The 23360-nt window shown below is 48.6% G+C and overlaps 2 protein-coding genes and 1 long non-coding RNA gene across 8 annotated transcripts in view; 1 reads left to right on the forward strand and 2 right to left on the reverse strand.

Annotated features, from left to right (window-relative positions):
* PEBP4 (phosphatidylethanolamine binding protein 4) overlaps positions 1–23360 on the reverse strand; it is a 228894-nt gene that overhangs the window by 63401 nt on the left and 142133 nt on the right.
* The window catches only part of LOC144330723 (uncharacterized), an 89274-nt gene continuing 73202 nt past the window's right edge, over positions 7289–23360 (forward strand). For 2 of the 3 annotated variants that reach the window (XR_013397143.1, XM_077943220.1), the window contains exons 1-2: positions 7289–7891; positions 8131–8305. Coding sequence is in view for 1 of the 3 variants with exons in the window: in XM_077943220.1 (XP_077799346.1) it covers positions 7845–7891; positions 8131–8305 (222 nt within the window). In the remaining 2 variants the exon portion in view is untranslated. Of the gene's footprint in view, positions 7892–8130; positions 8306–14340; positions 14463–23360 lie in introns of all 3 variants that reach the window. The other variant, XR_013397144.1, reaches the window with a different exon arrangement.
* Positions 13074–19792, reverse strand: LOC144330743 (uncharacterized). Its single transcript, XR_013397164.1, has 2 exons — positions 19533–19792; positions 13074–14575 (listed from the first exon to the last, which is right to left on the reverse strand). It is a non-coding gene; the product is annotated as an uncharacterized LOC144330743 (long non-coding RNA).

Genomic DNA, 23360 nt, shown 5'->3' on the forward strand with positions numbered 1-23360 from the left:
TTCTCGCTCGCCCTGCACGGCACTCCTGTCGCCCCAGAGCAGGGAGTGGTGGCTGGGGCACCGGGAAATATTATGAATGGCAGTGCTGCTCCGAGCCCCCAGCCTTCCTCTTGAGGGGGAGGAGAGAATCCGACCATGAGGTATTTTCCTGGCGCTAAGGATAACCTTGTAGGAGGCAGAGGGAATCCAATTAGACATGCAAGGCTGGGGAGGCTGAGGGCGTGTGGGAGAAGGCTGCTTTTCACTTTCTGGCTTCCCCGCGCCCTCAATGAGAAATTATAGCTTGGCTCCTTCGTTACAGCCCCCTCCGCTCTCTTTCCTTTCCCAGGACCGTCATCACACTCTGCTTTCCCCACCACCAGCCCCTGCACAGAGGGGGAAACACAGTCCCACAGCGATGGGACCCGCGAGGCAGCAGCACTCCCGGGCAGTGCCACCACGGTTCCCTTCCTCTCTCTAGTTGCCCCTGGAATCTGGGGAAGGTTGCCTCCTGTACCCCTGGAGTTGGCTGCCCATCTACACCTGTCTCTCCTGCTTGTCCTGAGCTTATCTGAGCTCTGCAGTGATTGTCCATCTCGCCCCTCTCTGCTTGGGCTCGGCACATGTAAAGCAGCAAATGACCTAATTCCTCCCAGATCCAAAGTCCCCAGCTGCCCACAGTGGACAGATCCATGAGCTTCCATGCGAGACTGGATCCTGTTGCCTGGAAGACGCCCCGCTTAGTCCTCTTTAGAGGCAGTTATGGGGAGACACAGTGTGAACTTCTTTTTTTTTTTTTGAGATGGAGTTTCACTCATGTTGCCCAGGCTGGAGTGCAGTGGCGCGGTCTCAGCTCACTGCAACCTCCGCCTCCCGGGTTCGAGTGATAACTTGGACAGGCTCCTGGGCCTTCTTGGGCCCTCACCAAGCACGCCCACTGATAGCAACTGCTCCACCCAAGATGCTTTTCCTGCCTTCCTGTTGTCCTTGTTTCCCTCGCCTGTGATCCGGGGATGGGAACGAGGCTTCTGCTGATGGAGCGGGCCTGGGGCCACCCTGTGGACTGGGATGCAGAGGCCTGACTGGAGAGCTCCCCCTGGGAGAAGGTTCTGGGCGTGCTGTCTTGTGGATGCTGGGCTCCTGGATGGCTCCCAGCCCTCCTTCTGGTCCTACCCTGGCCTTGTCTCCTTGCTCTGCTGAGACCGTCTGAAGGGGGCTTTTTCAGAGAAAGCAAAGTCCTCTCAGCCAGTTTTAGTGCCCTGGTCAGTCAGGGGCTGCGGCCACCAGGGCGGGCTTCTCTGTCATGTTGTCGGAGGCTGTCCTCAGAGGTGTGAGGAACTCCAATTAAGCACTCAGCCCGTCTGCCTGCGTGGGGGGCACGGGATGCATGGGAGGTGGTGACTAATCCTCACAGCACTGATCAGAGGTGGTGGGAAGGTGGGCGGGGGAGGTGGGGGAGGAGGGGGATGGGGTTTCCTCACCAAGTCAGCTGGCTCCCGGCTCCACGCGTGCGGTGGTGCCCAGAGGAGGGTTTGGGATCCTGAGAAGGAAAAGCCATGGGGACCCTGGCTCCCCATAGAAGGATCCAGTCCTCATGGGGTTCAAGGTACCCCATATTTGGATTCACCTCATGTTTTCCAAAAACCTCTGATGAACCAGGCACGCGTGCTCCCCACAACCCTGATGCGGCTATTATTGGCCTCAATTTACAAATAAAGAATCTGAGCTGCAGAGAAATAAGTGACTTGTCAAAGGTCACCGGGCTAGGAGGTGGTCAAGGGAGAGGTCCCACACCAAGGCCAGTGGGTTTTTTATGGCGTCACAGAGGTCACCAGGTAAAGAGCTCTAAGGGTCTTTAGCAGAGCATCTGGGTCCCAGGTCACAAATGTCCCCACCCACAACCCCATTATATGGAGAGACAGAAAAGCACAGGGAGAGAGCTGGGCTGGTGCCGTGGTCCCCCAACCCTGTGTCCCACTAACAAGAAGAGTCCTTTGGAAGGCTGGGTGGTGTCTCCACTGGGAATGTTCATTCATTTGGCAAATATCTATGAACCACTGATATGGTGCCCCTAGCACTGTGTTTAGCATCGGGAAGGGTGAAGAAAGTCAGGTCTGGAAGAGGAGACACTCAGCAGGGCTTCGAGTATACGCATATAGAAAGCGATTGGCTATTTTTATTTTCCAAGAACAAATGAGAGGAAACAGGGCAGAAACCATCACATGGGCGACTTAGATTGGACATGCAAACACTTTGGAGGGGACGACTGCTCAGTAGTTCGCCAGGAAAAGTTAAAAGCAGCATGGATTCCCAGGCATCTTATTGTTTTAGAATCTCTCTCTCTCTTTTTTTCTTTTTCTTTTTTTTGAGACAGGGTCTCACTTTGTCACCCAGGTGGAGTGCAGTGGCACGATCATGGCTTACTGCAACTTCTGCCTCCCTGGCTCAGGTGATCCTCCCACCTCAGCCCCGGAAGTAGCTGGGACCACAGGTGCTGGGACCACAGGTGCTGGGACCACAGGCACGCACTATCACAGTCAGCTAATTTTTGTATTTGTTGTAGAGCTAGTGTTCACCATGTTGCTCAGGCTGGTCTCAAACTCCTAAGCTCAAGCAATCTGCCCACCTTGGCCTCCCAAAGTGCTGGGATTACAGGTGTGAACCACTGTGCCTGGCCCTTTTAAAAATCTTGAGGCAAGAGAGGAATTACACATTCCTTTCTCATTCAGGCCTGGGTCGATTTCATTGGTGACCAAGGTTGCTGTTTCTCGATCTTTTCAGTAGCTTTCTGAGGCTTGGAGTAGTTCGTACCTTGAGGTTCATTTGTCCAGGGCACCCTACCTGGTCCTCTCCCATCCTTAAGCACAGACAGTAGGGAGAACCTCCCTGGGGAGCCAGGCATATTTGCATTTCTGCCTTAACCACAGATGAAGGTTTTGTGGGCTATGACCTTGCATGGATCCTTTGAGGTTCCACCGTGCTCTGGGCTGCCCACTAGAGGATGCCTCCTGGGAAACTAGAAGAAAACTTGCAGTGGGAGTTGTAAGGCCTGAAGGCATTCACTCCTCTGCCACGCATCCACCAGGAAGTAAAGGGGTCTGGATCAGCAGACCTTCGGCTGCTGGAAGGATGTGGACAGAAGGCACTAAAGTGATGGCCGGACTCCTCCAATCCTGAAGGCATCTAATGCTCAGTCTCAGGTCTACCCTTCTGTAAAAGGATGAGACGGTCTCTAGGGTTGCTTTTGGCTAAGGGGAGGGGAAACAAACATGCTCTGAGTGCTTCCCACGTGTTGCCCTGTGCCCTGAACTGCACACAGGTTGTCTCTCTTAGTGAATCACTCCAACAGCCTTGTGGGGTAGACACTATCTCCCATCTCCAGCTGAGGAAACTGGCCCAAAGAGACTCCGTAACTTGTGAAGACAGCACCGTTAGCAAGCAGCAGCCTCGGGGTTCAGATCTGAAACTCTTTGTCTTTGAAGAGGATGGTGCCGATTGTGGGATGGGAAATGACCCTTTGCCCCCTGCTGGACTGACCCCAGGTGTCCTGTTCAGAGCAGAGGTGACAGAACCTTTGGGGACAGGCCCCAGCATCTCCTTGTTGGTACCCTGTCCTGCCCACCACATTTGGATGCCCTTGGCAGTGAAAGCCCTGCTTGGGCCCAGCCCCACTGCCTCGCAGTCCTGTGGAGGAGTAGGGAGTTCCGGGAGAGCCGGAGGGGGAAGGGGCTGGTGGAAACTCCCAAGGCAGCAGGCACCGGGGCTGGGAGTGGGGAGGAGGGACACGGGGGTGGGCTCCAGGCTTTTCCCCACACTTCCTCAGGGATCGCTTTACATAACCAGGGCTGCTTAGTCACCGCTTTTTACTTTTTTTTTGGAAACAATTTTCTCAGCATCACAGCTCCCGTCTCCATCCCTTACTAGTCACCAGTGCTAGGGAAGTCCCTTTTCTCCCGTTCCCTAGGCAACCCAGCACATTTGCCTTTCAAATGATCCAAGGCCTGGGCGGGGGTAGGAGTTCCCTCCCCCTGTACCCGGGCCTCCCACACAGCCACTCCTGCCTCAGTTGGCTATGTCATGTGGCCCAGCCACCCGAATTCATCTGGGAAAACCAGACTCCTTGCCTGGCCTCCGCCACTACCCCAGACCCTCACATGTTTGGTCTTTGAGTTTGGCTCAGGCTCAGGGACCCCAGCTCATGGGTGGAGGGGCCTATGTTGGACTTCAGATATGGCAGGTTCTCCCCCTTCCTCCCTGGGGAAGAGGGGGAGCCGACCAGGCATCTTCTGCAGGTGACAGAGCTGGGCCTCTCTCAGCAAGGCCCAGGAAACCCGGGGGGCTGAAGCCACCCACTCTGCCACCATTCCCCAGGAACAGGACCTGCTGACCTCAGTTCCCCCTCTTTAATCTCAGCAGCTATAGTGGACGAGAGGATCTGGGATTCCATCTTGTTCTTTCAGTCGCTCTGTGGCTTTCTCACTATTGCTCGTGTCAGCCTTGACTGGACAGAGGTGTCCAAGTGCTTGGGAAACTGAGACTTGAGATGGGAGTGAGGGTGGGTGGGGAAGAGGTCTCTCGGGCTGGGTGCCAGAAACACTGCCCAGAGACTGGATGGGCCCTAATACACTCCCCTTTAAAAGGCCATAATGTTGATCTTAGTGATACAAGGCGCCTTACCAGTGGGCTTGATAACTATGAATTAAGAGCAATCATGTGAGCTATAAAAATAGAGTAGTGCAAACTCACAGAGCACGTGGGAACCTCTCCCTCATTCATTCAACACACACTGTCGAGCACCTACTCTGTGCTAAGCATGGTGCAAGTCCTTGAGACACCATCAGATCCAGACCTCTGCTTTTGGGGGTGTGAAAATACCCGACCCATCCATCAGAGAGTTTCAGGGAACTGACATTTTTAGAAGGTCAACGGACCACATACAGAAAGAAAAAGTCTCATCTGGGCACCGGGGAGTGCTAATTAAGAAAAAAGTCTCTTAGAATGTCTTCTTCAAGCAAAAGTTCTTAACCTAGGACTCATGAATAGTCTTCGAGGGGTCTGCAGATGACCACAAATTGCAAAATTGTATATGTTTGTATATGCTTGCATGTATATTTCCCTAGGGAGAGCCCGACCACTTTCATCTGATTGGCATCTCTGATCCTCCAGGAGGTTAAGGACCCTTTTATTAGCAGCTGGCCTAGCTTTGGAGGCAGCATGTTTTAGGGTATCCTGAGAGTGACAGCCCCCATACACATCACACCTGGAGGTTAGTGTCCTCAGTGGTAACTGAGTAACCAACCTCCCAGGACTCCTGGCATTTGCTTCTACCAGAGTCATAGGGACGACCACTAGGTCCCTCAGCCTTCCTGCCCAGGCCCATAATGGGGAGCAGCAATCCCCGGAGGTTCCGGCTGCCAGCAACCGCAGGTTCCACCTCAGCCAGAGGGTACTGGTCAGGCACCTGTTCCATGCAGAAGCAGCGCACCTGGCTGAGTAGGGCTCCTGAGGTTTGGGTAGGGGTACCTGGGCCGGGTCTTACACTTCCCTGGGGGAGGGTTGGGGCAACCCAGGACTTCTCAGGGCTCTGTCTCCCCCATTCCAACCTTTTATTTTGTTTCTATATTTAGATCCTTTCTCAGTCCTTTCTTGAGAATAAGTGAGTGATGCTAAGCAATGTTCTTTGTGCTTTCATTCTGTGTTCCCTCTGGGGAAGGACGGGCATGGCTGTCTAATGTGGATGGCAGATGTCTATGGATGAATGCCTCCTGGGATTTCTGTGTGACCAGCTTTCTCTTGCCTTTGGCTTAAGGCTCGACTTCCTCACTGGATGCTGGTGCCCGGAACTGCCCTGTAGGGATGAGGCCCTCCAAAGGCAGTGGCCCAGCTGCTCCTGTGGGTACCCAGTGGCTTTCTTATGGCGGTGGTCAGGTGCTCAGTGAGAGGCCTAAGGTTCTGGGTGGAACCAGATTCCAGGATTCAGTTAGGATCCAACTAGGGTCGTTGTTTTCAGCGAGATCTCACAGCAGCGACCGTCATGATGACAGTAATGAATAATGCCTCCCTAACACATGCTGTGGTGGTTTTTTTTTTTTTTTTTTTTTTTTTGAGACGGGGTCTTACTCTGTTACCCAACCTCCCATGCTCAAGTCATCCTCCCGCCCCAGACAGGCAAGTAACTGGGACCACAGGCACATGACACCACGCCCAGCTAATTTTTTGTGTGTTTTTGGTAGAGATGGAGTTTTGCCACGTTACTCAGGCTGGTCCTGAGCTCAAGTGATCTGCCCACCTTGGCCTCCCAAAGTGCTGGGATTACAGGGGTGGGCCACCACGCTCGCCTGGCCGACACATGCTGCTTTCAGGCACTTCCTGCCCACCAGGACGGGAGAGAGCACTGGCTTTGAAGTTATAGCAGGAGGTTGAACCCCTGAGTGACTCTCTTTGGTCCAGTGACCTTGGGAAGGTCACGCAACCTCTCTGGGCCTCAATGTCTACATATGTAGTAGGAGGCTGGGGACACCCGACTGCAGGCTGTTGTGGGGATTATGGACACAGCCCCTGGCCCACAGCAGGTGCCCCATCTTTGCTGGTTTTCTTCTGTCCCTGTTACCAGCACCCCAGCAACCTGCTACCAAACTGAGTAGATGATGATATGTAAGTGGAGAGGGTGTCAGGGTTGAAGGAAGCTCTGAAGGTTTTATGGAAGAGGTGGGGCTTGCATCAAACAGCAACAGCAATAAACACACACAGCACACTTGGAGTGGGGGATGGGGTCAGGAATCAAAGACAAGAACGAGAACCAGAGAAGGAAGGAAGGGAAGGGACAGAGCGTGGTTATCTTGGAGTTGCTTTTAAAATTTGTCATTGATGCCTTGATTTGAAGGAAACTGAGGCAGTGGAGTGGCTGAGACAGGCCTCGTAGCCTTTAATTCTGGCCCTGCTGCCAGCGACTGGATGTGACCCTGTAGCCAACCTCCCGACCTCCCGTCCCGGGAGATGCGCCAGGCTTGGGTGCTGCCAGCCGGGAGCCTGATTTAGCGTACGCCTTGTTAGGAGAAGCTAATTAACAAACCTGCATTTAAATAAGCAGCCGCCCGGGTGTTTGTAACCACCGCCTTATTGAATTGTGACAAGTTATTAGCCCTTGCATGTTAAATGAAACAGAAGCATCCAGGAAAAACCCCTAAATCCAATCTGCATAAAGCAGATTCCTGCTGAGAAAATGACGGCAGCAAAAACTGATTCACTCGCCGCTTTGGGGAGAACTCCAGGCCTCCCTTCCTTCGAGGTTACATAACCCTCTGTCAACAGCGACATCAGGAGAAAGGCAGCGAGCTGGAGGGGGGACCGTCAGGGACGCTTTGGGCTCCATCTGGGCGTCACCTTTTATGGGTGCCGGGGACACGGCTTGCGTGAAGGAACAGGAACAGGCCACGTGTGCACAGTTTGTGCATGTGAGCTGTGTCCGGGCCTGCTCCTCAGACCCCAGTGTGTCTGGAACACTATGCTGCCCACTCTGGACCCACTTTTCCCAGGCCTAGATGCTGCTCCCATGGCAGTGGGATGACAGGGCAGCTCAGCACAGACCCACGGGGGCCTGGCAACTTCTCTCTGCATTTCCTCAAATGAGGGGAAGCTAGGAGCAAGGTCAGCATGTGGTGCCCTGACAATTCTTTTTTGGAGGAAAAAAGCTGTTGGCCCTCAACTGTCTTCAACCAAGGATACTGGAACCGGAATTGAGTGCTGCTGTGTCCTCAGTTAAATTCCTGCCCTCCTGGGGGCACCTATGGGAATCTGGCCCAGGTGCCCCTCAGCATTTCCTGCCCAGTGCCGAGGACAGAGCCACAGCCATATCGAGACCCCAGATGTCCTCCAACGTGTCCTCTCGGAGACGCCCTATCTCTGGAATGGGGTAAGGTTCTAATAGGCACATTGAGGTCGGTGGTCTGGTTTGGAATAGATCCGCCATGTGCTGCCTGGCCACAGATCCTGCTCCTGCTCCCTGAGAGAGGAGGATTGAGACACAAGCCCAGAGAGGGAGGCAGGGGTGATCCGGGGTGTGAAGGAGTCAGATGGGCTCTGCCACCTGCTAGCAGCATGGCCTGGGAAAGTTACTGATCCTCCCTAAGCCTGAGTCCTCATTCAAAACAGGAGCAACAGCGACCATGCCAGGTCCTCGGAGAAGCCACCGCAGTCTGGCATCAAGGAAGCTGTCAACGACTGTGAAGAGAGGAGGAAAAGAGCAGACCGACAGGCAAACGTGGAGCTGCATTTTCTGGGCTTTGCTACTGTTCCTCCTGGAGACAACGGGGCTACTCTAAAGAATGTAGGTTTAAAATCTCAGCTCTGCTCCTTACTACGTTCTGTACCCCTGGATAGGTGGATTCACTTCTTTGAACCACAGCCTTCTTGTACGTCAAGTAGGGTCAGTACTTATTTCGCAGTGTTATAGTGGGAATGAAATAAGATAATGCATGTTTAGAAAGTGCCCAGCGTGGAGTAGAAACTGAACACATCCTGGCTCTCTTTCCCTTCCTCCTACCCCCTTCATCCGGCTTTTTGTCTCCCAGCAATAGAAACACTAAACCGTCCGTTCTGGAGGGGCTCTGGATTAGTGGTACCATGGAAAGAACACTCTAGTACATTCTAGTATTCTGGGGCATGTGTTCCTTCGAGTTAGGATGGGACCTCTGGTAAGAGGCTAGGTATATTTCTTTCTTTGTTTTTTTTGAGACAGGGTCTTGCTCTGCTGCCAAGGCTAGAGAGCAGTGGTGTGACAGCTCACTACAGCCTCGACCTTCTGGGTTCAAGCAATTCTCTGGCCTCAGCCTCCCGAGTAGCTGGGACTACAGTTACATGCCACCATGTCTGGCAATTTTTTTAGTTTTTGTAGAGACGGTGGCCTTGTCATGTTGCCCAGGCTTCTCTCGAGCTCCCGGGCTCAAGCAATCCTCCCACCTCGGCCTCCCAAAGTGCTTGGATTACAGGCATGAGCCACCATGCCTGACCCCTCTGGATTTTGAAACCCTGTCTATTAGTGGCTTTTTAAAAAGTTGCTAGGGCAGCAGCTTGGGGGAGCAAAAAGGAAGCCTTCTCTTTCTCCTCAGTCCTTCTAACAGTCATCAAATCTTCATTTGAGTGATCAAAGCTTGTTCACCAGAGCACACTTCATACAAAGCTCCATGCCAGGGACCGAGGGATTGTCAATACCGAGGGACTCCTATGCAGGAAAGAGGGCTGGCCCCCACTCCCCCCCCCTTTTTTTTTTTCGAGACAGGGTCTTGCTCTTTCAACCAGGCTAAAGTGCAGTGGTCTCATCACGGCTCACTGCAGCCTCAACCTCCCAGGCCCAAGTGATCCTCCCACCTCAGCATCCCTAGTAGCTGGGATCACAGGTGTGTATCACCATTCCTGGCTAATTAAAAAATTTTTTTGTAGAGACAAGGTCTCTCTGTGTTGCCCAGGCTGGTCTCGAACTCCTGGGTGCAAGCAATCCTCCTGCCTCAGCTTCCCAAGGGTGCTGGGATTACAGGCGTAAGCCACTGTGCCCGGCTGAAGGCTGGTCCCTTCTAATGGGGATTCTGATGTTTGGGCAGGAGAGGAGTCTGCAGGGGTGGGTTCCTCTAGGAACACTATCGTGGAGGGTGGTAGGATTTGCACAGGTGAGGAGAGGGGTCGTATTTTTCTAAAAGAATGAAATATAATGAGTGGAGTTGAAGAGTTGGGGTCTGCCTTTAGATACACCAGCCAGGTTAGCATAAAGAGTTTGTTCTGGAGAAGTGGTCAGAGGGCAAGAATTACCTTGAGTATTACAATCTCAAACTGATCTAGCCTTGACAATGTTCCTTCCATCAGGTCTGGAAATTGGCAGAGGCGGGGGAGGGGGGATACCAATATTTTGATGGGTGAGTTTTATCCCATGGCACCCATACCCTCTCCTTGTAGTCAGAAATGACTCAGTACAGATTTCCAGTTGGCTGGTGATGGCAAAGAGAAAAGAGGAGTTACCTTCTGAGGATAATACTTGCTTCTCTCTGCCACTGCTTATTCAGTCAACAAACAGTTGTTGGGGGTAAGGCCAATTAAACATGGCCTCCACTCTCAAGTACTTGAGTCTGGTTGGGGAGTCAGAGAAATAAACCACCACTACTACTCCTACGGCTTCGACTATGAGTAATTGCGTGACGGTGCTAAGTTCCCTGATGGGGAATGTGGGAGTTTCCTAGACGAGAGGGGGCTCAGTGCTGCCCCAAAGAAGCTGGGTCACAGGAGGGCCTTGTGAAGGGTGAAATGTTTCAGCTCAGCCTTAAAAGAAGATCTAGGTAGATGAGGGGGTCGAGGTGAGGGCTGGGGAAGGGAAGGGTTTACGTTTTGTTGCTAACGCGTTGTGAATGGGCCTGTGGAGTGTGCAGCGGGAGGTGTGCAATGGGCCCACAGGCTTGGAGCTCTGGCAGAGGAAAAGTGGGTGTGGCTGGAGCCTTCAGGGATGTATCGGCTCATCCTGGGAACATATGAAGGGAAGGGGGATGCTGGGAGAACCGGGATCATCAGGCGGGAAGCCAGGTAGAGGGAGGGAACCTGGGAAGGATGTTGAGAAGAACGGGCCAAAAGGGCAGGTGGCAGTGGGATCCAGGTAGCTGAAAGAGGGGAGGGGTTTCAAAATGGGAGAGGGCTTCTAACTATCACAGAGAAACCCCTGGGACAAGAACTGCACACTTCCATCAGAAGTGGCTGCCAGGGGGACAAAGAAGGAGCAGGGAAAGACAAATGGGAAGAGAAGAGGGAGAAATGGCGAGTGCAGCCTGCTCTTAGGAGGAAGCCATGTGGCTGTGAGGGCCCATGAGAGGTGACACAGGGAGGGAAGGCTTTAGAAGCCCTGAGTTATGGCAGTGGGGACCGAGGTTGGCAGGTCAGGGCACAAGCAGGGTCCTGGTGGCGTTCAGAGTCTCACCCATACTGAGAGGAGTGCCCAGGACAAATACCTACGCACCTCCCAGCCTGGGCCTCAGTTTCCTCACCTGTAAACTGGAGGGGATGGACCACAGCCTTGCTAGGTCTCTTTTTAACTCTAAAATATGACTGTCCTGATGGTTATTCATATGCTATGAATTCTAAATTGATACAAGGATTCTACATTGATAGAAATTCTAAATTCTGGATGGCATTTTAGTAACATGTACCAAAAAGCCTTTGAATATGCAAAACCTTTGACCCCTGAGAATTTATTCTCAGAAAGTCACCACAGAGGTGAATGAAGAGTTATGTATTCACAACTTTGTTCATTGTAGCGTTGGTGATAATATAAAAAAAATAGATACAACCTAATGTCCAATAGTAGAGGATTGGCTGAGTAAATTATAGTACATCCATATGGTAAACTACTTCTGCACTAAAAATCATGGTTTAGAAGATTATGTGTTGACATGGGAAAATGTTAATGATATATTGCTAAGTAAGAAAGCAGGCTACATTGCAGAATGTACAGTATGATACATTCATTTTCAAAATTTTTGATTAGGACACAGACCAAATCTTTAATTAATGTCATTTTTTTTCTTTTCTTGGCAAGCAAGAAGAGTATTATCTAGAATAATGTAACTAAAAAATGAAACAGAAAGACAGTTATACACTAAGTGTGTTCACAGGAATTTTTAAGTCATTAGGATGGAGAGTAGGCTGTCAGTGAGTCAAGGAAGCGGAGAAATTCTGGAACTATAGAATTTTAGAAGCGGAAATCACCCCTAGAGATCGTTGGGCCCAACCTCACTTTTTTCAAGACGAAGAAATTCAAGCTCCTAGTGAAGTCTAGACAGTGACTAGTCAGAGATGGGGGTGGGTGCCAGCCTCGAACTAGAGTATTGCAACCTCCAGTTTATGCTGATATGTTTGCCACCCCTCAGAGAGACCCCACTGATACATAAGAGATGACTCTATTCCTAAGCCCCCTGAGGTGGGGCTGTGGGCCCCTCTCTTCCTCCCAGCCCCTGAAGACCTACGCAGCTTGAAGCTGCTCCAGGCCACAGGAAGGTACGTGGGCCCACTGCAGAGCTCTGGGGCAATGTCTCCAGCAGCATGGGGGTCCTCTGCGAGCGGATCCAGTGCCCCAAAGGGAAATCAGTCTCTGGGTGGCCCAGAGCTAGGTTTCACTGTCTTCCCAAGAAATGGATGCTCACCTTGTCAAACACTTTGTGACAGACATGATTCTCATTCCTCCAAAAAAGATTCCTCTCTGCCTCCCGCTCTGCTAACCCTCCAATGCAAAGACAGCACTTCATTTTCACTGAGCTCAACTTTCCAGGGACAGGTGCAACGGCAGATGCCCTGTAGTCCATGTTGATTTGGTAATTCTGTAGCATGCTTTCCGATGCAAGAGAGAGGGTGTCGGGCCTGGCCTTCCAGGATGGGGAGTCCACTGCCTCTTCTCTGGTCCCATGGCCCACTGACCCCCATGGCCACACCGTCATCCCTCTCCCAGGCCACTGCATAGCCTGCTAGCAGATCTCCCTGCTTCTCCCTGTCAACCCTCTCTAAGTGTCAGCCCCAGAGCTGTGGTCTTTATTTCATAGGCCTGTTAACTCCCTTTTGTCATCCTTCAACCATTGCATGGGCTGTTTGGTGATTCCTTCCTTCCTTCCTTCCTTCCTTCCTTCCTTCCTTCCTTCCTTCCTTCCTTCCTTCCTTCCTTCCTTCCTTCTTTCACTCATTCATTTATTCATCACACGTGCAGGCAGAGAGCTAGGTGCAGCTTTGCCCTTAAGGAGGTCACAGCCCAGAGTGGGGGCAGAGACCTATAGAACCGCTTATCCTCAGGCCATGTGGAAGCACTTCCTAAGCGGGTAGATACAGGAATTCAAGGGATGAGGAGAGCCTTGATGGCTGAGGTAGACCAGGAAGCCTGCGTACATAGGTGGGATTTGAACCGTGCCTTGACATACGGTTGGGGGAAGAGGGACACGGAGGAGGAAGACATCCCTGGCAAGGCCCCCAAGCATGGCAACAGCTTAGCAGGGGCAGAAAACACCAGGGATATCTTGGGGTTGCTGGGGCTGGTTGGGATGATGGGATTACGTGGGATCAAGGGGGAAATAAAAGCTGGGCTGGGGCCTGACCTTGAAGGGTCTTGTGGCTACCTTTGAAGGCTCAGTGTTCTAGTTCCGAATTTGTACATTTTACAGGCTTCTGGAGAAATGAAGAGTTGGCTCCTTTCTCAGCAAACAGACGGGGTTTAATTGCTGTTACTGTCAGTGTAGTTGCAAATATCATATAAAAAGGGCTTTTTGGCTAATTGTTTTTAGAAGAAAAATTCAAGAACTATGTATAGATATTATGCATCCAGGGTACTTTAAAGATCAAACTGTTTATATTACCCTTAAATACAGTCTTTAGCAGGCGGCACTGGGCTCTGTGAGTAACTGGGACACACGATGACCCCCCAGGGCTTAAGATGCTGGAACAATATGACAGCGTTACTTTACTTCTGAAGGGAGATGGGGGTAGTCAGCCACTACCCTTTGATTGGCCAGAGGACCACAGGAATAGAGATCTAAGCTGGGTAATGTTGCTGCACCATTGCCCTAAAGGGCTGCCTCTTCACGCAGACAACCAACCTCCCCACCCCATACACACACAGAAAGAGCTGGATTCCACGGGCTTCTGGGGGTGCAAGGGGAAGGGGCTGCCATATCTAGTGGGCTCCTAGAGAAGCTCGGGCTGAGGAGCAGAGAAGGGAGCAGACTCAGAGCTTCTCATCTTGTCTCCGGTCCTGCAGTCTTCTTTCCTCACCCGCAAATGGTACAGAGAGGAGTTTTGAGCCGTACAAATAAAGCAAATTCATATCTGCTCATTGCCATCCTGTCCTCATGCTCAACCCTCTCTCAAATTTTAATTTGGGAGCTTTTAGAAAGGCAAATTTATTTGTGACACCATCCAAATTCTATTTTATTGGAATCCTCTTCTCCAAGGGTGCGATTGACTACCGAGAAAGCTGTGGGCTTCTCCTTTTGATATTTTCCCAAGCTCTCTGTGCGTTTGCGCGTGCTTGTGTGTGTGCGCGCACACGAGTGCACATTCATTTTAGGGTCCTCTACATATTTTACGTACAAACACATAATGCATATTCACAAGGCAGCCACAGAAGTGTATATATATTCATCACATGTATGTGTAACTCAGTGCAGACTCCTGGAAGCCAATATTTAAGTTATCGTATTTAATTTATTCAACAAACATTTAATAAGCACTTACTCTTCATTAAACACTGTCCTAGGCCCTGGGTGTACAGCAATAAACAAGTTAGACAAAGCCCTTGCCTTAGGGGGCTAACATTTGAAAGCACTGTTTTTTTTTTTTTTTTTTTTTTAGACAGGGTCTCACTCCGTCTCCCAGGCTGGACTGCAGTGGTGTGATCATGGCTCACTGCAGCCTTGAATTCCTACATTCAAGTGATCTTCCCACCTCAGCCTCCGGAGTAGCTGGGACTACAGGTACACGCCACCACACCTGGTTGATTCAAAGAACTTTTTTTTTTTTTGGGTAGCGACAGGGTCTCACTATGTTGCCCACAATGGTCTGGAATTCCTGAGCTCAAGGGATCCACCTGCCTCAGCCTCCCAAAGTGCTGGGATCATAGGGATGAGCCACAACACCCAGCTTGGATTTTTAGTATGAGGTTTCCAAGCACATGTGAGGGAATCTGTGTGGACAGTCACAGAAGGAGCTGGCTAGGTCAATAGATCAGCACTCCCTTAATCCGGGAGAGAGCCATTTGGGTGCAACAGTCCAAACAAAGGTGGCATTCGAGTTCCCTGCCGCAGGTGATGTCTCAGGGCTGTGGGGCCTTACCCTCATAGAACGCTTCCCAGTGCTTGTAAGGTGGAGATGAAAGAGCTGGGGATGAGGGTTGGTGGGCTCCCTGCTTTGTGGCCTGGCCTTAGATATTTACCCTACAGTGATATCAGGCCTTGTCCTTGGTCATATCCTTGCCATGAGTCCAGGTGATTTTCAATGTCTTCCTCTTCCATAGAGCCTTCCCTGCTCATCCCCATCCCAGTCATAACCAAAGATGCCTTCTTATGAGCTCATCCTACCTTCTGTCTGATTCACCCAGCGCTTCACGCGTGCTACCTTATTTTGATAGGTAGCAAATTTTGTTCTAAGTATATGTTGCTCTTTCAAGGAGCACTCATGGAACTTTTACCGACGTGGAGAGGAGGGACCCTGGCTTCTGCCCATAGGAGCTGTTGGCCTAGTAGGGAGACCAGCAAGCTAATCTGTAATCGCAAGCAGAGAGCCAGGTATATGTCAGAGGTGTGTATAGGGTGCTATAGGGGCATTGTGGCGGGTGGTAGGGGGCAGGTGGCTCTCAGCAGAGGTGATGCTCAAATGCTCCCAAAAGAAACCACAGATTCCTCGGAGTGGGGCCCTTACTTAATTCTTTTTATATTCCCCACCATGATTGTAATAATCAAATTATCTTGCCCAGCAATTTAATTTTTAAGGACAAGTTTAAAATTGGATTACAAAATGATACATATTATAGAAAATTTGGAAAAACAGCTAAGCCCAAAGAATATGAAAATCACTCATAATCGTACTACCCAGACCTAACTACTACCAACATTTCGGTGCATACACTTTCCAGTTTCTTTTCTCCATACAACGAAAATGAATTGTGCTCGAATTACTTTTCATTTGCTTTTTCTTTTCGTGTAAAAAAAATGGTACAAATATTTTGTCAGGTGCTTATATATTCATCTTCAACCATTTTAATGGCTGCATAATATTCTTTTTTCTTTTGTTTAGAGACAGAGTCTCATTCCGTCACCCAGGCTAGAGTGCAGTGGCATGATCTCAGCTCACTGCAACCTCTGCCTCCTGGGTTCAAGTGATTCTTCTGCCTCAGCCTCCTATGTAGCTGGGATTACAGGCGTGCACCACCACACCCAGCTAATTTTTGTGTGTGTGTGTATTTTTAGTAGAGGTGGGGTTTCACCATGTTGGCCAGGCTGGTATCGAACTCCTGACCTCAAGTGATCTGCCTACCTCAGCCTCCCAAAGTGCTGAGATTATAGACATGAGCCATTGTACCTGGTAGGTTGCATAATAGTCTATATAGTGCAATTTATTTGCCAACTGTGTCTTGTTGGACAAATGGGTCATTTCTAATATTTCATTATTATAAGTAACACAGGGATGAGTAGCATTGTGGATGAATTTTTGCTCACATCCATCATAATCTCCTTAATAATTATCTAATAGATAACAGTTCCTGCCTTATTTTGATAGGTATCATTCTTTATATAAATTTAGTGTAAATTCTAGAAGGAGATTGTTGGGCTGAAAGCTATACACATTTTAAAGGTGTTTCACGTTCAATACACACAGCCAAATAATGCTACAAAAGGATTTTTAACAATTTACACTCTCACCAGCACTCTATGAGAAGACATTGGATGGCATTTTATTAATTTATTTTTTAAAAAAACAAAACAAAACTCAAACATCGCCAATTGAATGGCCACAGTTGGGGAAGGGTAGGGAGAGGTGGTGGTGATTTCTCGTTTTTGTTTGCATTTCCAACTGCCAGGGTAGATTTTCATTTTTCATATCTTTATATTATATTTCTTTTGAAAAAATTTCCTATTCATGTCCTTTGCTCATTTTTTTACTTACTATTTTTCTATTGGTCAAAAACAAATAACAGCAAACATTTATTGAGTGCCTACTGTGTGCTAGGTATTATCCTATGCACTTTATAGACTGCCTTATTTCTTCTTTCAACAACCCTGTGAGAGGTACGTACAATTTTTCTTTTTTTTTTGAGACAGGGTCTTGCTCTGTTGCCCAAGTTGGAATGCAGTAGCTCGATCTCGGCTCACTGCAACCTCTGCCTCCCAGGTTCAAGCAATGCCTCAGCTTCCCTAGTAGCTGGGACCTATGCCAGCTAATTTTTGTATTTTTAGTAGAGACAGGGTTTTGCCATGTTGACCACCCTGGTCTCGAATTCCTGGCCTCAAGTAATACACCCACCTCAGCCTCCCAAAGTGCTGGGATGACAAGCATGAGCCACCACACCCAGTTGACCATACAACTATTATCTTACTGATTTGTAAGTACCTTACGTGTTGAAGACAATAATCCTCATGGTATATTTCACATTTTTTTCAATGTGCTGCTTGCTTTTTTTTTTAATTTTACCTTGAGAGGTTTTTATTTACAGAAGTTTTGAAGGTTTTATGAGCTCAGATTGGTCAATTATTTCACTTCTGCTTTTGCAGGTACATGTGAAGTGGTATTTTCCTATATTGAGAGCAGAGAAATATTAATGTCTGTTCTCTTCTGATTCTATTATAGTTTAACTTTAAACATTTAAATAGCTAATCCATTTACTTACTTTGATTATGGTCTGAGAAAGAGTGTCAACATTTATTTATTTATTTCCCAAGTGGATAGTCAATCATCCCTAAACCATTTGTGGAATAATCAGTCCTTTCCTTTCAGTTTTTCATGGCTTCTTTATTATACTCTCAATATATATTTTAATCTATTTCAGATCTTTCTATTCAATGATATGTCTGTGTATTCTCTCACCGGCGCCTACTTTTAAATTATTTTATAGATGTGTATATATATACATACGTGTGTGTGTGTGTGTGTGTGTGTATATATATATATGTATATATATATTTTTGAGATGGAGTCTTGCTCTGTCATCCATGCTGGAGTGCAGTGGCGCGATCTTGGCTCACTGCAACCTCCACCTGTTGGGTTCAAGTGATTCTCCTGCCTCAGCCTCCCAAGTAGCTGGGATTATAGGCACATGCCATCACACCTGGCTAATTTTTTGTGTTTGTAGCGGAGACGGGGTTTCACCGTGTTAACCAGGATGGTATTGATCTCATGACCTCGTGATCTGCCCGCCTTGGCCTCCCAAAGTGCTGGGATTACAGGCATGAGCCACCACACCCGGCCTAATTATTATATTTTTATAAAAAGAAGTGCAAGTGTTCTATTCTACCCTTCCCTTATTAGTCTTAGTTTACAACATTTTCTCAAATATTCTTTATGGGTTTTCCCCATCCAGTGTGAGCTTTAGAATCACCTTAAGTTCCAATAAAAATCATTTTGTCAAATTACAATAAAAATTCCTTTTTTGTCAATAAGGAGCACATGTGAAAATTAATTTGGGGAATGTTGATTTGTGAACCTATGATGTATCTCTCCAAATATTCAAGTCTTTCACATTCTACACGAAAGATTTTTTATCCATTTAAATGCTTCACATTTATTGGGTAATATTTTAATGATATTTTATGCCACTTGTTAGTATAAAACATAATGAATTTACCTTATTTTCTGAACCAAAAAATCAACACACACGGATAAGATTTTTTGTGTGTGCTTCTAAGTGTCAAAGACATTTTAGGAGGTGTGTTTGTATGCTGAAATGTGAGAATTTCTGAGCATTTCCGTGGTTAAGAGGTTGATAAGGTGGGAATGTTTACAACTGGAATGGTATTGAACAAATCCCAAAGGTATGCTCTCCAAGCCCAAAGTGGCCAGAACAGTGTCCTCCAACATGGCGGACACTGAGTACTTACGGGTGACCTCACACTGCTGTGTTGGCAGACACTTAGAGTCTAATGTTGGCAAATCCAAAATAAGGGATTAAAAGCAGTGACTCACACTGGTACACATATCAGACTCTTGAACCTATAGATTTGCCCAGTTTTCTCAGCAATTCTCAAATGTGTGTGTGTGTGTGTGTGTGTGTGTGTGTGCGCGTGTACGTATAATTCATTTCCCCACTGGGTTTTGAGTTCCTTGAGGTCAGGAATTTAATCCTACCCTTCTAGAGCCCCATAAAGTGCCCAGCAGAGTGCTGAACTCAGAAGGCGTGCTCAGTAAATCATAGTTAAGTTGAGCGGAATTGTCTCTGTTATTACTGTCAACAGTGCGGTCAGTAATCAGCAGCTGGGAAGACTTCCTCCGGGCAGCCCTCTGGGCTGGCTCTCAGGGACAGGTATGCCAGGCTCAAATGCCCTATTCTCTGCCTGCATGCTGCCTAAGAAGAAGCACTTGCCGCACACCAAGGAAGAGCTCTATAGACAAAGTCAGCACCTAACATGGTTAGAGCCAAAAGGGGCCTAGATTATCCTAAGTGAAATCACTCAAATAGAAAGTGAAAAACCACGTTCTCACTTATAAGTGAGAGCTAAACAATGGCTCCACATGGACATACAGAGAAGAATAATGGATACTGTAGACTAACAGGTAGGAAGGAGGGAGGCAGGAGAGGGATGAAATACTGCCTATTGGATACGATGTACACTGTTTGGGTGATGGGTACACTAAAAGAACAAACTTCACCATTACACAATAGATCCAGGCAACATAACTGCACTTGTACCCCTGAATCTATAAAAATAAAAATGTAAAACACTTGTACCTGTAAACCTATAAAAATAAAAATTTTTTTAAAACCCAAATCGACCAGGCACGGTGGTTCATGCCTGTAATCCCAGCACTTTGGGAGGCCAAGGCAGGTGGATCACCTGAGGTAGGGAGTTCGAGACCAGCCTGACCAACATAGAGAAACCCGGTCTCTACTAAAAATACAAAATCAGCCAGGCGTGGTGGCACGTGCCTGTAATCCCAGCTACTTGGGAGGCTGAGGCAGGAGAATTGCTTGACCCGGTTGGCAGAGGTTACGGTGAGCTGAATTGCGCCATTGCACTCCAGCCTGGGCAACAAGAGTGAAACTCCATCTCAAAAACAAACAAACAAACAAACAAAAAAAAAAAAAAAAAAAAAGGGAAAGAAAAACAAACCCAAATCAGAATATCTGAATGCAAAAAACAAACGAACAAAACCCACCACCAACAAAAGGGGCCCAGGTGATCAGGCAGGCCAGCTCTTCTCTTTACCTGGGAGGACACCAACGCCCAAAGGAGATGAACAACTTGACTCCAAGTCAGTGAACTCATTGGCAGAAGGGATCAGGGCAGTTCTGAAGGTGATGTGGTGGCCTTTAAGCTGGGTTGGGAAGTTGTGAATAACTTTGTTTTGGGAGAGAAGGGAAAGGATATTCGGGGAAGGAGACGGTAAGTGAAGAGGTTTGGTGGTAGGAGTAAGTAAGTAGCTGATGGTGAGCAGCAGTGGGAGGTCAGTTGGTGGAGGGTGTATATTTGTTGGAGGAGGCTACTGGCAGACCCCTGCAGGGTCCATGTGATCAGAAGGAATTGGGGGAGGAGAGTCTTGCTGCTGTCCATGATAGGGGCAATGATGCAGTATATCATGACAGTCCACTGACTTTGAGTCAAATTGTTAATCTCCCTGGTCCTCAGTGTCCTGATAGGAGTATGAAAAGTCAGAGTGAGTGCCCTGACCAGGATAGTGGCTGGAAAGGGCTAGTGCCAACACCAACGGCAATGCTCTGGGTACAGGGCTGGTTGTGCACGGGCGCAGGAGGGAGGCGAGGAGAGTCTTCCCTGGAGGCTGGGAAACTAGGGCAAGTGCTCTGGGACAACTAGGAAACAAGGCAGCGTGGAATCAGGTGCTAAATTGTGCGGCACAGACTGAGTGCTAAGAGGGAGGCCAGAGAAGGAGAGAGGGTTTGGAGTCATGAGTCATCAGGAAGGTATCCTGAATGAAGAGTATTTTGAGCAGAACTTTCAAAAAAGAACGGCACTAAGATAGGAGGGGGTCCTAGGTATATTCATCATGCTTTTTATTTTCTGGGTTTTATGATGCTTTCACATCCTGGCGCCTTGCTAATTCTGGGGAGAATGCTCTTCCCAGGGCTAGCAAATTCCTAGAGAGAGATAGTAAACAACTTGCTGGTGAAGACACCTTCTGTACACAAACCAACCAATCCAGAGCCCATTCCACCAACCACCTCCTTTATCTACTCTCACACTCCAAACCAATATTCCCCCTGCCCTAAATCACCCCAGGGCCAGCTACCAGACAGCTAGGGATCGCTCCTGTGGCGCAGAGCCTGCTAACATTATGCAAACAAGCCAGTCCTAAGCTGTTCAAACTTGCTCACCTGCATGCCCATTCCTTCCTGTGGAACCCACAATAAAGGCTCCAGGCCATGCTTTCCTCTTCCTGATGACCCTGGTGTTTCCCCACCGAGCCCTTTGTGGCATGGCCCGGCGTGCCTCCTCTTGGGAACTGTGAGTAATAAACTTTCTTGAATGGCATTGATCTCCCTGTGTCATCACTCGGTCATGTCTATAAATTTTTTTCTTTTTTCTTTTTTTTTGAGATGGAGTCTTACTCTGTCACCCAGGCTGGAGTGCAGTGGCGTGATCTTGGCTCACTGCAAACTCTGCCTTCCAGGTTCGAGTGATTCTCCTGCCTCAGCCTCCCAAGTAGCTGGGATTACGGTTGCCCGACACCATGCCCGGTTAATTTATGTATTTTTAGTATAGACAGGGTTTCACCATGTTGGCCAGGCTGGCCTCGAATTCGTGACCTCAAGTGATCTGCCCATCTCAGTCTCCCAAAGCCCTGGGATTACAGGAGTTAGCCACTGTGCCTGGCCATATCTATGAATTAAAACCTGGATACAAGAAAAATACTGGGAAAGGGAGCGGCTTCCTGTTTTGGAGCAGCTGGTGCAGAGGAATGTGCATGGACTTTGCAGGGAGACACAGTGAAAGGGAGATCCCCTCCTTTCCTTTGACCTCCCCCTCCTACTGTCCTCCCTTCTATGTCTCTCACTTTCTGTCATTGTATGGTGGCTTCCTGCTCTGTTTTCCTTTGAGTGGCCCAGCCAAAAGTCTAATGTTGTCTACTGTTGCTTGGAGTTTGGGGCTTAAGCCAGTCCATGAACTCGCCCCCTATGACTAGCCCTTTCCAGCCTTATTCTCAATTATGTTATAAAGCATTTCCTGCTATTAAGAAATTTTAGGCATCTCTAAAGCCAATGGGGAAGATAATTTGGGAGCTGGGGATGGGTGGATTGGGATAACTTTTCTGAAACTTCTGAAATTGCAGTCATCGGCAGGGGCCAGGTAAGGCTCACAAAATGCCAAATTTTGCTTTTATTATTTATTTATTTTATTATACTTTAAGTTCTAGGGTACATGTGCACAATGTGCAGGCTTGTTACATATGTATACATGTGCCATGTTGGTATGCTGCACCCATTAACTCATCATTTACATTAGGTATATCTCCTAATGCTATCCCTCCCCCCTCCCCCCACCCCACGACAGGCCCCGGTGTGTGATGTTCCCCACCCTGTGTCCAAGTGTTCTCATTGTTCAATTCCCACCTCTGAGTGAGAACATGCGGTGTAAGGATCTAGAACTAGAAATACCATTTGACCCAGCCATCCCATTACTGGGTACATACCCAAAGGATTATAAACCATGCTGCTATAAAGACACATGCACACGTATGTTTATTGTGGCACTATTCACAATAGCAAAGACTTGGAACCAACCCAAATGTCCATCAGTGATAGACTGGATTAAGAAAATGTGGCACATATACACCATGGAATACTATGCAGCCATAAAAAAGGATGAGTTCATGTCCTTTGTAGAGACATGGATGAAGCTGGAAACCATCATTCTGAGCAAACTATCTTGAGGACAAATTTTGCTTTTAAAAGAGAGGGGTGAGAGCTGAGCAGCCCAGGGTAAACCTTTGCTTTCTTCTTTATTGTAGTCTGACCTAAACAATGCTTGTGGTGTCTCAGTATACCTGGAGTCTTGGTTAATCACCCAGGGACTGCCCTGGGCCTGCTAACCATAGGCTGGATGGGGCAGGAGACAGAAGGAGGAATAGTATTAAGAGTTGGGACACCTCGATACCGGTCCACACTGTGCACTGATAAGCTTCTATGACCCTGGGCTTCAGTTTCTTCATCCATAAAACAGAAGGGTAGAACCAGATGGATTCAAGGGCTTTTCTAGCTCTATGGTCTAGAAATCTATGATGCAGAGAAGTGTCCCTCCTCTGTGCCATCAGCCCTGTCCCTGCTTCAGGCATGTGTTGTGACTCTTTACTCCTCATGGCAAAGGAAAATAAATGTCCCCTCATTGCTGTGCCCACCCTGGCATAGTCCCTGGGCAGGCTGGCTCCGTCTTGTCTTCCTGGGCAAACTGCACCTCAGACTGCAGGGACTCCATTGCAGAGCCTCAGGACAGTTCCTCAGAGCCCCTGGGATAAGAGTCTCGGTTTATTCCCTGGGATTACAGCAGGACTGGGGCAGGTGCCATGATACCTGGAGCTGAGTGTCCTGCCCAGGGAGGGGCTGCAGAGGGCAGCAGACGTGCTTCTTGGAGCCAGTGCATACAACTCCCAGATACTGTGGGAGAATGCCAGTTTCTTTTCTTATATAACCTTTTGTAACCTAGGAACAG

The sequence above is a fragment of the Macaca mulatta genome, chromosome 8 (assembly GCF_049350105.2).
Source record: "Macaca mulatta isolate MMU2019108-1 chromosome 8, T2T-MMU8v2.0, whole genome shotgun sequence".
Taxonomy (NCBI): Eukaryota; Metazoa; Chordata; class Mammalia; order Primates; family Cercopithecidae; genus Macaca; species Macaca mulatta.